Source organism: Apus apus, chromosome 14 (genome assembly GCF_020740795.1).
Source record: "Apus apus isolate bApuApu2 chromosome 14, bApuApu2.pri.cur, whole genome shotgun sequence".
NCBI lineage: Eukaryota > Metazoa > Chordata > Aves > Apodiformes > Apodidae > Apus > Apus apus.
The window spans coordinates 14,096,572-14,114,091 of NC_067295.1; the positions used below are offsets into that span (position 1 = coordinate 14,096,572).

The 17,520-nt window shown below is 40.1% G+C and overlaps 1 protein-coding gene across 3 annotated transcripts in view; it reads right to left on the reverse strand.

Moving 5' to 3' along the window:
* KATNIP (katanin interacting protein) overlaps positions 1 to 17,520 on the reverse strand; it is a 59,338-nt gene that overhangs the window by 40,449 nt on the left and 1,369 nt on the right. For 2 of the 3 annotated variants that reach the window (XR_007890904.1, XM_051632432.1), the window contains exons 3-11: positions 16,362 to 16,531; positions 12,411 to 12,487; positions 11,056 to 11,190; positions 8,411 to 8,675; positions 6,909 to 7,058; positions 4,956 to 5,119; positions 2,021 to 2,133; positions 1,458 to 1,572; positions 811 to 1,017 (exon numbers count right to left, since the gene is read on the reverse strand). Coding sequence is in view for 2 of the 3 variants with exons in the window: in XM_051632432.1 (XP_051488392.1) it covers positions 811 to 1,017; positions 1,458 to 1,572; positions 2,021 to 2,133; positions 4,956 to 5,119; positions 6,909 to 7,058; positions 8,411 to 8,675; positions 11,056 to 11,190; positions 12,411 to 12,487; positions 16,362 to 16,531 (1,396 nt within the window). In the remaining variant the exon portion in view is untranslated. The remainder of the gene's footprint in view (positions 1 to 810; positions 1,018 to 1,457; positions 1,573 to 2,020; positions 2,134 to 4,955; positions 5,120 to 6,908; positions 7,059 to 8,410; positions 8,676 to 11,055; positions 11,191 to 12,410; positions 12,488 to 16,361; positions 16,532 to 17,520) is intronic. The other variant, XM_051632433.1, reaches the window with a different exon arrangement.

A 17,520-nucleotide genomic window follows, 5' to 3' on the forward strand; every position in this document is an offset into this window, starting at 1 on the left:
AGTAAGAAAGATGTTTCAAGTAAAAATACTTGTCTAGAAATAATGCTCCATACTGATCTTCAACTAAATTTCAAAATGTTGCATATTTGCTCTCTTTCTATTCCCATTCACCCTGCCACCAGAAAAGTAGCACTAGCATAAAACGACTTATAAATTATATATTTAATATACTAAGTCAATCATTTAGTATTCTCATCCACTAAAATCACACTAATTTTTACTAGAATCCTAATTCTGAAGGCCCATGGTGCAAAGGACACACAGTGAATGTGCAGCACAAGTGAAATTATGGCTGTATGAAGGGCTGTGGACATTTGCTAACCTCTTCAGCAGGAACAGGATTTCACTCCAGTTCTTGTCTTTTGCCCATTTTCTTTAGTATGTAAGGACTCTATGTCTCCTCATCTTACTGTCTCACAGAAAAGCCATGAAATACTTCTACCATGCCACACATTTTTTCTGTATCTTTTGTTCAAAACTACCTACCTACACATTCTTCTATAATTCTTCCCTAGGTAAAAGGATAGCAAGGGGACAAGAGAAAATAAGCATGTATTCTTCCTCAGTTTACCTAAATTCTTATTAATAACTGGAAGAAGTCAGCAAGCTCTTATACCTTCAGATCACAAGAATTACTTCAGGTTCTCAGCAGACATACTGTAGAAATATTTCTATTTTTTGAATGATCAGATAGTTGTTATGCAAGTCAGGTTCCAAATGCAATCATGTTTCTAAACAAAAAGCTAGTGATGGAATATTAAAGAAATATTCTAATGAGAAATTTTCACATCCAGGACTAAGCTGTCTTACTTTGAAGCTGTTATTGACCAAGCAGCACAAATCCCCTGGGCTGTCAGCATTTCGAATGTCCACATCATGAGGAGACACAAATATCTTTTTGTTGCATAAATCAAAGAATTCCACCTTGCTCAGGCCCACATGTACTGGATCTCCCCAGTTAGAAAGAAGTTCCATAGTCACATAAATGGCATCACATACTTCCATAGTGGTTGTCACCTGGGCCGAAATGAAATATGGTATAAACATAAGTGATAAAACAATAAAATGTGGAACAAAATAAAGATTTTTAAGACTGTTGAGTCAGATGCAAAAAGCTTGTAAACTCAAGGCTATCTGGATGACATTCAATGACTCTGGGTTTCACTGATTGTGCCCCACATGAAGTGGGGCAGAAAATCTAAGGCAAGGTAAAAGAAGATAACTTATTACCCTTCTAGATTCCAGTGACCCTAAAGCATAAGGAGAAAACAGCTTTCCACTCTTTGCCAGATTCCTTTGTCATTCTGATCAACAAAAGAACAGTGAAATATTCTCTTCTCTTACCCTGCCAGGGGTTTTGGTTGGCGTGGGCAGAACCAGTGGCCTACGGATCATTCATTGCATTTTTATTTCAGTAACACTGGGAAGCAACAGTTACAGTGCCTATACACACAAACCTTCTCTCGCAACACGGAATCTATCTCAGCTTTGTCATCAGAGAGGACCAAGTCCTTATCACAGGCAGAATGGCTCTCAGGTTCCTGAAGAACTTTCACAAGTTTCTTCTGTTGTCTGAAATACACATACTCATTTATGTGTTGTTTCCTCACAGTTCTTGTGTGTTTTAGAAGTAGATTTGTTGGTGAAGAGATGACAGGATGAACACACACCCCCCCCAGAAGAATCCCATGTATCCCCACAACGAATGACAACTGTTGCAGCATCCCACCTTAGATTCACTGAGTTTGGTTAAAAGACTGGGCTCCAGTTCTCTGCTAGTTCTGAGGCAGTCTGAGAACGTAGTATAAAGGTAATAGACAAGCAGAGGGAGATGTTGACAGTTCCCTGATTTACAGAGTCTGGCTTGAAGGCTGGAACCGTCTCCCTGATTTGCTACCACTTGCATGATACCTCTGGTATCTAAAGATTATCAGGTGTAGTGGTGTCACACTACACCTGGCACTGTACTGGAAAATACTCCTTCCAGAAAGGAAGCTAGCCTTAAAGGAAACGTACATACCTGCTTCCAAAAGGACAAAAGCTCTCAATAGCTTTGGTGACTGCAGCCCTTGCCTGGCTTTCTTCTGTGGGTTCAGCCACTGCAGAAGTAGCAGATGAAACAGAAAATTCCTTCTGTGTAAGACAAAGATGAACAAGCTTCATTTATATTGTTCTCTACATACCAGACAGTAGCAGTCTGCATCTCTGGAAAAAAATTTGAGTTTGGGCCCAGCTGTGATCTCTGCCAACCTTAGCTAAACTCTAATTCTGTACTGACATGAAGTCCATTTAATAGAACTAGTCTTGATTTGCAATGAAAGAGCTGAGCTTGGAGCTGTTTGAGCTCTTTGCACTCTTTGAGTGCAACCATTCAGGCAGTTCCTTACCCAACGAATGGTCCATCCATCCAATGCATACTGTCACAGTTTTGATACCAGGATGTCATGCAGGACAGCGTCAAAACCTTTGCACAGGTCCAGGTAGATGACATTGGTTGCTCTTCCTCTGTCCACTGATGCCACGACCCCATTGTAAAAGGCCACTAAGTTAGCTAGGCAGGATTTGCCCTTGGTGAAGCAGTGTTGGCTGTCACCAATCAGCCCCTGGTTTTCCACATGCCTTAGTAGAGCCTCCAGGAGGAGCTGCACCATAATCTTGCTAGGCCCAGAGGTGAGACTTACTGGTCTATAGTTCCCTGGGTCTTCCTTATTTTCCCCTTCTTGAAAATGGGACTTATGTTTCCCTTTTTCCAGTCAGGATTTCTCCAGACTGCCAAGACTTTTCAAATATGATGGACAGAGGCTCTGCAGCCTCCTCACCCAGTTCCTTCAAGACCTGTGGATGAATCCAGTCAGGTCCCATGGACTCGTGCACCTTTAGATGGTCAGAAACTGCTCTTCGACCCCCGTGGGGAGATCTTCCTTTTCACACTCTATGCCTTTGCCTTCTTTAACTTGGATGGTGTGACCAGAGCCTTTGCCAGTGAAGACTGAGGCAAAGCAGTCACTGAGCACCTCAGCCTTCTCTATGTCCTGCACAACAAGGTTTAGAGTTTCCTTCTGAAGCAGGCCCACAGTTTCCCTTGTCTTCCTCTCATTGCTGATATACTTTCTTTTTGTTCTTAACATCCCGTGCCAGGTTCAAATCTCTCCATGTTTTGGCCTTCCTTACCCAACCCCTTGCTTCTCTGACCACTTGTCTATACTCCCCTGAGGATACCTGGCCCTCCTTCAAACTCTGTGTACCTTGTTTTTACATTTAATTGTGTCCAGAAGCTCTTTGCTCACCCCGATTTATTTTTTTAATATAAGACTCTCAGTAGTGCCTAGCTAAGAGAAAACAGAGGAAAAGTCCTTCAGGTCTTACAATGCTACAGGCTTTTTCTCTGCCTGTACCTTGCTTTTTAAAGTATAACCTGCTCCCTTTGTTATTCTTCTCAAAAAAAATTTTGTAGCTTCTGTCAGAGACAGGATACTCAGCACAGTGAACTAGACAGATGAAGAATGGCAGTCCTGTTCTTAGGTCACTGCCATTTCTGTGATTTTTGAAGAGTGAGAGACCTTTACAATGCTTAGAAGGTAATTACTTTTTTAGTATTAAAAATCCTCCATTGTAATAAATTTAAATATCAAAGTCCAAGTTCCACAATTCTTTAAATGTGTAAGTAAAATTAAACTGCAAAATTAAATTACTTCTGAAAAATTATTTAGGTCAGCTTGAAGACTGAGAACTCAGTGGGTTTTTGAAACTCCATCTCAAGTGTCAGGGTAGAATTACATCTATTTGAAGTATTATTTAATTATTTTTCATTTAAGCACAACAATGTTAGAATTAGTCCTAATGTTAGCAGAAAGATACATTATCTGAGAATATTCAATGGAATTTGTTCTCTCCATCATAAAGCCATAAATATCTCAAAAACAAGAGGAATAAGATTGAAAACTTGACCTAGATGGTGAAATCATATGTAAAGTACTTGCCTGTAATATAGGAACAGTTTAACCTCTGCTCCTAACCAAAACTCCCCAGAAATCTAAAGTTGGCTCAGTGATGATAAGAGGGACATAGTCACCATAACATCAACTCACAACTTCAGGGAGCACCAGCTTAGGTTAAAATAGTCAGCTGTCTTGGAAACTCTCAGAATTCAAATTAGTAACTCCCAAGAATGTTTAGGCATGTCTCTTTTCCTTCCTATAAAAAGAAGTCTCTTAAACATCAACTGGAAGGAGACTTTGAATCCATGAACACTGTCCAGAACAGATAGTTTAATAAAATTCAGTTTATGCTCAAATTTCTTTATCTGCTTTCTTTTTTTTAGGAGAACTGAGGTATTCATTATGCTCAAAGTTTAGCTAGGATTGTCAAGGCACACCTCCTTATTCTTTAACGAGGAATAACAGTCTGACATGAATCAGAAGGGAATGGATTTTTGTTGATTTGCTTGTTCATGAGTTTTTAATAGCTTTTAAACATGGTTTTTGGAGATAAGAGATGTATACACATCAGTGCAAAAAAGCTCTTCCTCACTAGGAGCCAGCAGTGCACACGACAGCTCTGCTCCAAGAGCAGGGCATGTATGAACAGGAACAGTGCCCATATTAATAACTTCAGTAGGAAGGCAGGATTTATTAGCATGGAAATCACACATTATTTTAAGGAACTTCCAGAATGCAAATGGCTCTAACAGCCCTACAGCTGTGCATGTGAATGTAAAGACATATCATGTGACTGGTCTGTCAGCTGCTCAGTGGTCCCTGAAATCAGGAGAGAGCTGTGGGATGCTATCCTGAGGAAGCAGATGGAAAAAAAACCACCCTATGGAAGAATAACTGAAATTAAATTACACTTAAAGAGGCATCACCATTCATTCAAACACAATCTTAATGTATAAGAGAGTGCAATTCATGGGACATTGCTAGGTGATGGAACAGCCCTTCTGTGTGCTGCTGTACCTTCTGAGGGCCTGTGGAAGTTCTCTGCCTCCGCAGCTGTCTCTGCAGGATTTCATTTTCCATTTGCATTGCTTTAATGACAGCTGAAACGGAGAGATCAGGATCCTTCTCACACACAGTCTTTCGAGCTGCTGAAAGTGATCTCTCTGGTTGACTTAATGGTCCTGCCACCAAAAGAAGGAAGGAATATTAATTTTTCTGGACATTTAAGTATGGAACATTACAGACTGCTAGCAAAGCCCTGTGTCAGTAACTAAATCAGATGTTTCAAACACCTATGCTCTTCTAACCATCCCAAGTGAGCCCAAACTACTCCAGTTTGCTTTTATATTAAGATTCCAGGTCACATCTACTTCAGACAACAACTGAAACAGTATCATAAGAGGAGGAAAACTGAAAAATTAGTAATATAATTTTTATGCTTTGAGATTTTCTGTACTGGCTTTGTTCAGATTTTAATGCAAATAAAGAATATTTAGCAATACAGGATCTGAGAAGCACACTGGTTATATTCAAAAGAAAAGCACAGTGCTTATATTTTAAGGACTTCAGTCTCCTTTCTTTCTTTGACTTTTGAAGATGCATAGAAATTAAAATCAAGTGAAAATATTGCAGAATAGTGCTGCAGCGAGGTCTACTAAGCAGGAGATTAAAATGGCAATGGATGCCCATAACATGAACTCTATCCTGAAAAGTTGGAAAGTTAAAACTGAATTGAGATTTGAGTGCATTCATGGCCTAATCCTCACATCATCTCCACTCGTGATAACTTCCATCAAGCATTTGTCATCTCTGCATATACAGGGACAGAGGAAGTCTACCATCCCTGTGAAATGAAATTAAGGGTTTAAAGTGATAGTTGGACAGAAACATTTCTAACAAGCACTATTATAACCTGAGAAAATGCTACAGACATCTTTGGAAAACAGTCAAAGCAGGCACCTGCTCAGACAGATGGTGGCTGAGGGTCTCACAAGCTATAAAGACAATTTATTCTGGAGCCAAACAGACTTTGCTTCTTCTCCTCAATTCAATTTTCTGCCAATTAAAAAACTATTATTTTGACTTTTCAAAACCATTAGCTTTATTGCTTGCTTGGATTTTGCTTTTCTGAAGAGTGTCTGAACCACAGGGTATGGTAAATCTGAAAACTTCATTTAAAACCTTACAAAACTCAAATTCATCAAACTTCTTCAATTATGGACTGTGCTGAAATAAAAACCAAAGCCATGATTTCAGCCCCTAAATTTGGGGGTTGTTTCTTCTAGCCCAGGTAAAGATCACACCATAGCAAGCAGATCCCTACAACAAGCAGCAGTGCCTTCAAAATGGTATTCTCCGGTCTGTGAAAAATATTTTCCAGTATGGTTCTAGATACTGGTGTATCCACCCAGCACTGGAGACTGATCTGCAGTGTTCAAGGTGTAATTCAAGTTCAGACTCAAGGAGCAACAGAGCTCATTCTGATCTGCTGTGGAAAACTATGCCTTGATAGTTAGAAGTGCACTGTGTTAGCATCTTCCACCAAGTCATCAGTCACTACTTTTGAGAAGACACTTCAGTTAGTACCAGAGGGAAGTTAGTTCCCTTTTCCATGAGGAAAGCAGGGAACAGAGCAAGCACAAGGACTGAAAGGGAGAGGAAAAAAATCTTATGCTGTGGAAGTAAAAAGAGAAGGAAGGTAGTAAAGATGTAGCCAAAGACTAAAGGTATGTAGGCTCTGGATTATCTCACAAGCAGATGGTAGAAACACTGAGGTGGTAAAAACAATATCAAAAAGCCCGACAGAAAAACAAACAAACAAACAAACAAACAAAACAACATTTTTTAAAAGGGAGAACGGTTAAGGAAAATCACAGTGACAGATGTGCACTGAAATTACATCTGAGCCAGAGGGACAAAAAACATGAAAACTCTCCTTATTGACAATATATATGTATTCTTATTTCTTACTAGAACAAACTCTTTCATGTCTTTCCTGCTGCAAGAACTCAGCAGAGAGTGGTCGAGTGGTTTTATTTTTTACCAGGACTGGTCTGACAGGAATGTATATTTCAGCATTATCTTTCCGTTTTGCTGAGAGAACTCGAAGTGGCTTCACTTCTGCAAAATAATAAGGGAACAAAAATAATCAACTTCAGAGATACTTAGGAGCAGCCAGCCAGGGAAAATTTACTGGATCTTACAGACTAATATTTTGCCACTTTAATTATGCTGGCATAGTAAAAGTAACAGCCTCCACCCTCCCTCCCTGCTATTGATATTGTTCTGTTGAGGTAGGAGTACAAACACATGGCTTGCACTGACTTAGTGAAGCAAAATAATATATCATGACCAGGTACCAACAGATCTCATCTGTACCAGGTATTTACCTGCACTACTATCAAGAAAAGCAAAAATAATCCAGAAGTCCTGAGTCACTTCTTAACATAGTTCTACCAAAATAAATTCTTAAAATACAGACTAAAATCTTGTCTTCTTTAGAAGCTTCAAAGGGGAAGCAGGTTGCCTAGTGTAGCTCATAAGAGTACTTCTCCACTTTTTTAATTTGAGAATTAATACCTCCAGTGTTTGCATCACAGCTTTGAAACTTCTCTGTGGAAAAAAATAATCATGTACTCTCCCAAAGATCTTGTTCTCACTGCTGCTCCATCCCTTGTTCCTATCTCTTCTTCTGCTACCTCCCCCCATTCACACTCCTCCCACCCCCTGGTAATGAGGAACAATCCTTTACTCAATTTGTTCCAAGGTTGTTCCTCTGAAGTTAAGGAATTAATGAGGAAAAGAAAACAAAAAACTAAAACCAATGAATGTACCTGAAATGGGTGGGGAGGGAATTCTGAGAAATACTGAATGTAGGTCCAAGTCTGATTTCTGCCCAAAGTTTCTACTTTAAGAAGCTAAACATATTTCAGACCTGGTGACTGATTTGGGGTTTGGTTATTGAGGTCTCCAAAGGAGAAGACCTGACAAAAAAGTTGCTCATAGCCAGATAAATTTGTTTTCTCTAATTAATGTATCTTTAATCAGGGAGGAGGAGCACATGCTTTGAATGTAGGTATCCAGTACCCACAACATGAAATTAAAGAAGCAGAGACTGGGAAGATTTGGCTGCCTGGATCAATGCAAAACCAGTTCAAAAACATATTAAACAAATAATAATCTCTTGAGAAATCTCACAGACACTCTGAGACAATCTTAGTTTAAGTGTCTCCGCCTGGTGATCCAAGTGCATTAACCAGGGCCATCTCTTGGTCTTTGCAAAACATTTAACATAGTAGTGAGAGGATGCAAGACCCCCAGATCAGGAAATTAAAACAACAGGTTTGCTGAACAGCATGAACACTCATGAGAGTATAAAGTTGATTATGATTAACCAGCAGCCTTTCCCTTAAAATAATGCTCTCAAAGAGTTATTACAATACTGTAGCAGTGGATAATACACAGAGACTTACTATGCTGATCTTCGTTGAACCCCAACACAGTAAGGGCACCAGAAGCAAGGCGAGAGCAACCCCCAGCGCCCTGATGTTCAGAAGTTTCTTTCTGCACTGATCTACTGCTATGCAGCTGGAAACCTCCAAAGCTTGCAGTGGTTTCCTCAGTAGAAGACTGTTCTGAAAACACATCCTCTTCAACAGAGCCAGAATCATCACTAAGAGCGTCTTCTTCCATCCTTTTCTCTTCCACGCTGAGGTGCAAGCTTCTTCTCAATTTCTGCTACAATTCAAACAGATTTATCAGTAAAGCTCAAACAAGTACTTTAAAATTAAGCAATGTAGCTGCTTCTTCCTCTCCTCAAAGAAAGAAAAATCTTCTCATTAACTCAGACACATGAGGCAGCTAAAAAAATTCAGATTCCTATATCTTATCTTCACTCCTCTGATGAGGATTTGTAAGGGAAAATCATCCTATGGCTCCTCTGTTCCTTGCAGAAAAATTCTGTAAGCCAAGGAATTTTTATGTGCAAAACAGTTTTCAGGAATAAGTTACAAACAGGAGATAAGTAATAGAAAGGGCAAGGGAATATATTTTTCCAGGTTCACACAGATGACAATACTTTTTGGTTTGCCATTTGAAAACCAGTTGCAATCCAGACTGTCTAATGCCTTTGTGAGACTGCAAAGTTAATGTAACAGCAACTTTTAAGTAATTGAATAGATGATTACAGTCCTGTCTTGTAGATATCTGTACTTCAAAATACAGTAGAAAAGTGATGTAGTCTCATAGACTAAGCTTCCGATTTGCACAGAGGTTTTTTTAATTGGACACACCGTAACAGGTTTTTATGCAAAAAATGAATCTATTTTCAAATGTACTGCAGAAAAAAATGCCCTACTTCTCTCAGCATATGACACAAACAGCACAGATGATGCTAGAGAGCCTTGGTTTTATGACTGAAAAAGGCCTTGGAGATCTTAAATGTCTTTTTTCCCTAGTTTTTGGTATTACGGTTTTAAGGTAAGTATATGTAAGCAAACTGTATAAGTAAAATGAAAACCTGAAGCTATCTTAGGTACAAATGAACTGTGACAGCATGTTTGGCTTGCAATGAAAGCTTCAAGCTGCTCTTCTGCAACAGATTACACTTGTCAGGAATTCCATGTTGACAGAAACATATTGCAAAGAGCAGGCAAACTGAGGTTCAAAAGAGGGTCTATAAGGAACCTGAGGCTAGATACTGAGCATGTCTTTATCACAGTCAGGACTAATACTTCTAGCTATTTGAGAAGGAATTGTACAGTCTTTCTTTCAGTTTGAAACCTCATGACATCTGCTTTGCAACAAGACATTCAAGAAAACACATTATGGCTTCAGGAAAACCAAAATTCCATCTGAGATGCAAAGAAAAGAAGGGGTTTGGTTTAAAATTATTAGCTTACCACTTTCACAAAAATTATTATAGATATCCATTGCTGTACAACAAGTTACTGGCTTGTAGAGCAAATAAAAATTCCAAGCTCTAAACTAATATAGGAAAGGTAGAAAGATGCGAGCTAGGGAAAAATGCTTGGGAAGTTTATCTGATGTCAGTGACAAGATCTGTCCAGTTTCATACATAGCTGCTATTCTACTACCCAGAAAAGCTTAAATAATGTCATTAATTGGTTAGGCAGAAAAACATTCACAATTTTTTGTTCATTTATTCATTTTCTTAAGGACAAGGAAGTTGTGAAGTGTGCTAGAACAAACTGCAGTAACTAAACAAATGGAAGACTGAACTGTCAAACAACTGAGTCACAACAGTAACAACCCTTGATGGAAAGCAACTGTGTTGATTGCATTTTTAAAGCTTTACTCTGACTTTTGCTCGGTAGGAAAATTACATGCAACAATTTCAGCACTTACTATTCAGAAACTAACCTAAAACCAGACAAAAGTCGCTTAAGCTTTCTGTAACCTGACAGGCAGGAGGGACATTCATGGGGACAACCACTGAGTGAACTGAAAGAGTTACCTCCCTCTTCCATCCTTGACTCCTCTACCTCTTCCCACTGAGAGCGAGGGGATGGAGAATGGGGGGCTGCAGCCAGCTCAAAACAGCTCCTAACTTCTCCGCTGCTCCTTTCTCCTCATATTTTTCCCTGCTCTAGCCCGGGGCCTTCCCCAGGGGCTGCAGGAAAACGCCTGCCCTGTCGGGATCTCTCCCGGGAATGCAGCACCATCTCTGCCGAGGCGCCCTCCTCCTGCTCTCCCCTGGGGGCTGGCCGGGGCTTGTTTCTTCCCGTTTCGCTCAGTCCCGGCTCCCGGGCCCCGTTTTCTGCCCCTTTTACCCCACCACACGGTTTCCCTGCGGCGCCGCGGGGCCCTGAGGCGCGGCGGGAAGGGCGGGAAGCAGCCTCGAGCTGCTGCAGCTGGAAGCGGGCACGGTGCCTCCGTCCCACCGTGCCTCCTGAATTCAGGGCTTAACGTACTGCCACTGAAATGAGAGTTGCCAACGTTTTCATGTCGTTTTTCTCCTCAGGTTGTATCTCATCCATGTGAAAGCTTCTAGTGAAAGAAACGCTGGGTCTGCTGCTCGGGTCGAGAGTGATACCTGAGCCCGTTCACACTGCAGCTGACACTACCACGCACAACAAAAGGCAAATGCCAGTTGTACCTGGGGGTGGTGCAGAGGAGTGTCACCATTTGTCTCCACACTCAAGCTTTCATAAGGTTCAAAATCCTCAGAGTACTCACAAGGAGGTTTGATGCGGAGTTTAGACCCCGTTTCTGTTTTAATCTCCACAGTTTTCTGTTAAAAAAAAAAAAAAAAAAGCATTCCAGGAAGTTAAGACTTTTTTTTTCTGCTACCAGCAGTACAAAAAGAATAATCATCACACTTTACATAACAATATCTAGATCAAGCAACTTTTTCCCTTTGTTCCATGGAAGTTTTCTGTTCTCTTTCAGCTCACCTTGGGGCCCTTGCATTATGGTTTAACTGCCCCAGCCACACTCCCCAGCTGCTGCTCCTGTCCCCAGAGTGGGTAAGGCCCAGCATTTGGCACCGAAGTGAGTGCCCATCAGGGCTCACCCCCTCACCTCACTCGGTAAGTGAAAAAGCAATAGGAGTAGGGACACAGCAATCAACAAAACAGCTGGAGGGACGTAAAGAAGTATCAGTGGAACAGCCTTATGGGAAATAAACTCAAGCCTCTTCTGGGGAATCACAGAATTGTTCTGGTTGGAAAAGACCTTTAAGATCAGAGAGTCCAACCATAACCTAACTCTACCAACCATTAACCTAAGTCTACCAAATCCAGTGCTTAAGCCATGTTCCTAAACACCTCCAGGGATGGTGATTCAATCACCTCCCTGGGCAGCCTATTCCAGTAGTTAATTATCCTTTCAGTGAAGGAGTTTCTTCTAACATGAAATCTAAACCTTTCCTGGTGCAACTTGAGACCACGCATGGAACCAACATGCTTGGATACCTCTCTGAAATGCATCTACACTGAGGGAGAACAAACACATGGGGAATGAACAGGAGGGATTAGAAACTTCTATCCAGTTACAGGGCTATGACCTCATTGATCATGCTGGTCAGACCAGTATGAGTGCTGGTCATTGTGGGTATCTGCTATAGACCTGCTCATCAGGAAGAACAGATGAGACTTTACTCAAAAAAACCCAACCAAACAACCAACCCAGCTGAACTGCAAGTTCAAAGATCCTGGTCTTTATGGGGTACTTTAAAAACCCTGGTATCTGCTGGAAAGACAACATAGCAGGGCTCAATAAATCTAGGCTATTTCTAGACACGTGATTGAGAAGTGAACTAGCAAAGGTGCTCTGCTGGAGATGCTCATACTGCTGTGACTCCAGCCTCGAGTATATTTGTTCACTGATGGGACAAGACTCAGATTCTACAAGAGTCCTGACAGTACCCACGATCTACTAGTTGCAAGCAATTTCTCGGTTTACAATCTAAGAATTAGCTCAAAAATGTATTTTTTTGAAACTGCCTTTTACCTGAAGCCAACCTCTGCGTTGTGTTTTGCTTGGTGCAGTCTGTGTGCTGCTTTCTTGCAACTCTTCTAGCTGGGTTGCTTTTTCAGAACAGAGAGACAAGAATTAGAAGACAGAAAATAGAAATGCAGTATTTGGCAATATATACCTCAGTTCATGTTCTTTTGTTTCCTCCAGATGAGGACAGAACAGTAAGTCTTTGACATAGGAATGGTATCAACAACTGAAAATACATGATTCCACTCCTAATGCTGGCTGGCTGTGTATTAGTAGCAGGAGTTTTGAACCTCTTCAGGGACAGTCTTCAGCAGGTGTATCCAAGGGAATAAATTATTTAAAGATACACTAGCTTAAGAGCCAGTGAAGCCTCACATTCATTGATTTGAAAGTACAGAAATGTATTCTAGAAGAGGGGTGCACACCATTCTCACTCCCAGCTGGGCAGGCAGTGAGCTGTCTTAGGAAGCCAGCTGAGCCCAGAGCCAACACTACTGAAGGCAGACTCTGATGGGCAGGGTCCCAGGGAACAACAGGAGATACGCTGAGTTTACAAAGGAATTGTGTATATTTACTCTCAAACTAAGCAAATGCAAAGTATGGGCAGATTGAAAAGGATATATTAGGTATTTAAGACACTGTGCAGAGAAGGATTCTTCATTTACAACTCATAAATTAAGGACAATCATTTTACTTCATATCTAAGGGAAGAAAGAGCTGGTTCCAGAACTTCTGCAAAAATTCTATGTATGGTCAAGCAGAACAAAAGGTTCAAACAATGGATTTTTGAGAGGATGTTTTGATTACAACAAACAGACAAACACCAGGTCACACTAGCATCCTTAATGGAGCAAGGACATCACCAACACTCTCAATAGCATCCTAAATAAAGGCATCTCATTTCCTATATCCAAGACAGATTTAAAGCTTCCATTTTTTCTCAGTGGAGAAAAAACAGCTGATGCAAAACCTTTTTTCTTTAAGCCGTAATTTAATGGTCACCCTAAGTCAGGAGAAACTGGCACTACCAATAAAAGAAGCAGAGTTCTCCTGCAAAGGTCACAGAATCACAAAAAGATTTAGTTTGGAATGAACTTCTGTAAGTCACCTAGTCCAACTTTCCATTCAAAGCCAGGCTTGCTTCTAAATTAGATCAGGTTGCTCACTACAACTCTCAATAACTGAGGAACAACTAAAAGAAAGATTACTTTAAATTGTAGTCACTTGTGCAATCTGGTTCACCATGAGATTGCACATAGGCTGGTACAAGCAGGTAGGAAGAACAGGCACAGGGTAGGACCATGTTGGTAGAACAGGATATGCTTTTGTCAGTTCAGGGTGATCATAAAATGACAGAGCAAGAACATGATGCTGTTCAATTGCTTCAGCACAAAGTATCTGTCTCTTAGGCCTGAAACAGGAGTAAGAACAGAGGAGGAAAGGAAAGGTCTGCTCCATGGAATAAACAAGATCTATAATACCTTGTTTGGCAAACAGCCCTTCCAACTAGAGCTCCTGCTGCTCCATTAGGCTATTCCTAAGGAACTCCAGAAATACTTTGGCACTTGTTAGCACTGGTGCTGATTACTATGGGGATCTGCTGGCACTGAGAGTGAACTGCCTTGATATGACAATGCTAGAAGCATGGTCTGATTCAGGCACTGCTTTCGGACAGAACTGGAAGCATCTTCCACTTCCTAAGCAGCCCATCACTTCTAAGCAACTGCCCAGAAGGCCCCTCAAATGTCAGTAGGACAAGGGGGCAGGTAGGACTTATGCTACCACTGCTGAGTATTTGGTTCTTGGAATTGAGTTTTTTTTGATAGATTCACGTGACCAGGTCTCTCTAAACCAGGAAAAATAGTAATTCAAATCCAGGCAGAAGCTGATGCAGCTGAGCTACAAACATTACTTTAGAACAAAAACATCCTTCTAATGGGATGGATGGGATGTGAATACCAAACATTACATGTTTGGGCACACAAAACAGGCCCATTGGTGTCATTGTTTTGGAGACCTGAGATGACTGTGCCTGTTCTAGTGGCCAAGAACTGAGTAGTATATTATCAAAATATTAGCCATAATCAAAGCAGACTCCATGACACCCTTAAGCCACTTGCTTGTGAACCTACATCTGGGTTATACACGCAAAGAAAGCACAGAGTACCTAGAGACCAGCTTCACTACCTTATTTGAACTCACTGACCAACCCTCAGTGTAAAAATTTTATCCATCACTATTATCATTAATTACTCTGAGGGAACAAAGACAAAGAAAATAGTCCAAACAGATTTATGATGACACCTTTAGGAAGCACAAAGAGCCCATTCTGTGTTATTAAGAATCACACACTGCTAATTTTGCAGTGAAGACCAATCCTATAGATGATTGGATGCTTTAGGAGTAATAAATGATGCAATAACTCCATGGGAAATGGAGAAGGAAGATAATTCAGTGCTGTATCTCAGCTAGAAATAATTTCTGTAAGTAAAAACGTATTCAATCATGGAGAAGAAATGCCTAGAAATGAAACAGACCACAAAATTGCTAAGGTACTACACCTAGGCAAGAGGCTCATCCAGATCCCCAATGACTCCTAGTTTGGACTCCAGTGGTAAAATCAAATGGAAGAATTAAAATGACAGGCTGAAGATTTAGTTGATGCCTTTCCCTGCAGCTACACGTGTTTAAAATAACAACACTGGATAGCTAAGAAACAGCAAAAGAGAGTTCTCTTTTGCAGAGAAAATGCACCTGTCTCTAAGTTGATGGAGCTGAGGAAGGAACAGAGAATGTCACTGAAGTCTTTGAAGGTCTGAAAGACAAGCTGAAGTATTCAACCTGAACTGAATCAAATGGCAACAAGTGACCATTACCAAAAACCAAACAGCTTTGGTTAAGCTTACAGATCACAACTGCAAGCAGAACTTTAAGAGGAAATTCCTCTTGACAGGCTCCTGTTACAGGTGCTGACAAAACCTATACCCTCTTTATCTACCTAAAGGTTTCAGAAATGTTAGTTTCCAGTATTGTTGAGGTTAATAAACTTTCAATCATAATCAATTATCATATTCAGTAACTTTTTAAACTCTGTATTCATTTTTAAGTGGCAAAAAAAAGCTTAAGTAAATACTATCTACATAGCAGCAGCTTAAAAATATACTTGTGACAGACTGGTTGTAGCTCAGGTGAGGATAACAGACTAAGGTTGGTACCCAGGGATTTAGGGAAATCAACCTGCCTTTCATTATGCTAAATAGATTGGAAGGCCAGTAACCTCCTACTTTATAACTTCATATATGCAAAATTATTCCTGTCACTACATTGCTCTCTATGATTGACAGACTTAAATTAGAAATAAAATACACGTTTTAAATAAAGGCAGCTAATCACTGGCAGAAAATGGTAGAGTTTCTTTACTTCAAATATTTAAATGAAGATTAGCTGTCTTTTCAATATGACTGTTATAGCTTAAACGTACTTTATGAGCTTAATGCAGCTATTACTGGATATAATTTGATTACAGTCTATGTCATCAACTGCCATTTACCTACAGGACAGCAGACTTAGGTAACATTGAAGTCCATCAGATTTTAAAGCCTATTAATGGTTTTATATATCAAAGATATACTGCTATTTTACACTGGCAATTTCTATACGTTTCTAATCCTCTAGTTTCAGTTATAACTGTTTAACAAATGGAGAGGTGAGGAAATTGAAGTTTGGAATTAGCTAGGGATCAACTGAGAAATTTATAGGGTGTTGCAGAGACCATTCCTTACATACACCCAGCTTAAATACCCCAGTGGAAGTGTCCCATGGAATTCCGTTCCACCAAGCTCAAATGCTGCTGTCTCCACATCACCAGTAACCTCACCAGCTGAATTACAGCTCTGATGAGTAAAAATTTCAAATAGTTATAGGCTGCAACCTCTGTAAAACTCTGATGTAACTCACTGTTTGTCCTGGTGGTCTTTGCCTCACTGTTCAGGCAGCCACGTGAGATGGTTTTTCTGCGGCACTTTCTCCGCTCCGAATTAGCTCCATTCAGGTACAGAGAAAATCCTTGTTCCAGCTGCTCCAGTTTGATTTGTATGGGATCCCTCCTTTTCAGACATCTCAGGAGCCTGAAGTAGAAAGGAAAACAATCCTTAGGTAGGACGTATACAGGTGGTCAGATTAGCAATCAATACAAAGACACACAATGTCACAAAAGCTTAAAACTATGTTCAAAGTTCAAACACTTCAGCACATGGCTTCCAGGACAAGGCCCTGTTCTGGAATCCTTGTATGAGTTTCACCCAACCTCTCTCTTCTGAAATCTTTTTTCTATATTGTCTCTCATTTCACTTTTTACAAGGGTTTGTAGCAAGGGGACAAGGGGGAATGGATAAAAACTGCCAGAGGGGAGATTTAGGTTGGATCTAGATGATCTTAAAGTTCCCTTCCAACCCAAACCATTCCATGACTTCACATTGTTTTTTCCACTTGGCATTTAACCATTCTTCTGGAAAATATTTAAGAGTTTTACTTAGAATTTCAAAAAGCTCAAAAAGGGTTGAGGTGTTTTTAAGATGAAAGAAAAGAAAGAAAAGAAGGGAAAGAAAAGAAAGAAAAGAAAGAAAAGAAAGAAAAGAAAGAAAAGAAAGAAAAGAAAGAAAAGAAAGAAAAGAAAGAAAAGAAAGAAAAGAAAGAAAAGAAAGAAAAGAAAGAAAAGAAAGAAAAGAAAGAAAAGAAAGAAAAGAAAGAAAAGAAAGAAAAGAAAGAAAAGAAAGAAAAGAAAAGAAAAGAAAAGAAAAGAAAGAAATTGTGTTTTGAAACTTGAGGGGGGAATCCCCAATCAATCATGCAGTTAGAGATGCCAGATACTTAAAGTTTAGTTTCAATCATTAAAAACCTGGTTTTATCCTTTCCTAAAAGTTCTTTAGGAGACTATTCACACAAAAATTAGCTGTTCTGCTAACACAGCTGTGGCTTTTGTAGGTTGTGGGGTTTTTTGTCTTTTTGTCTTTTCACCAAACAATTCCATTTGTTATAGGATTTGAGTAAAAATCTTACTGCTTGTGGTAGAGGAGAAACTCCAGCAAGTTCCACAGACCCTTCAGAACTAACCTGT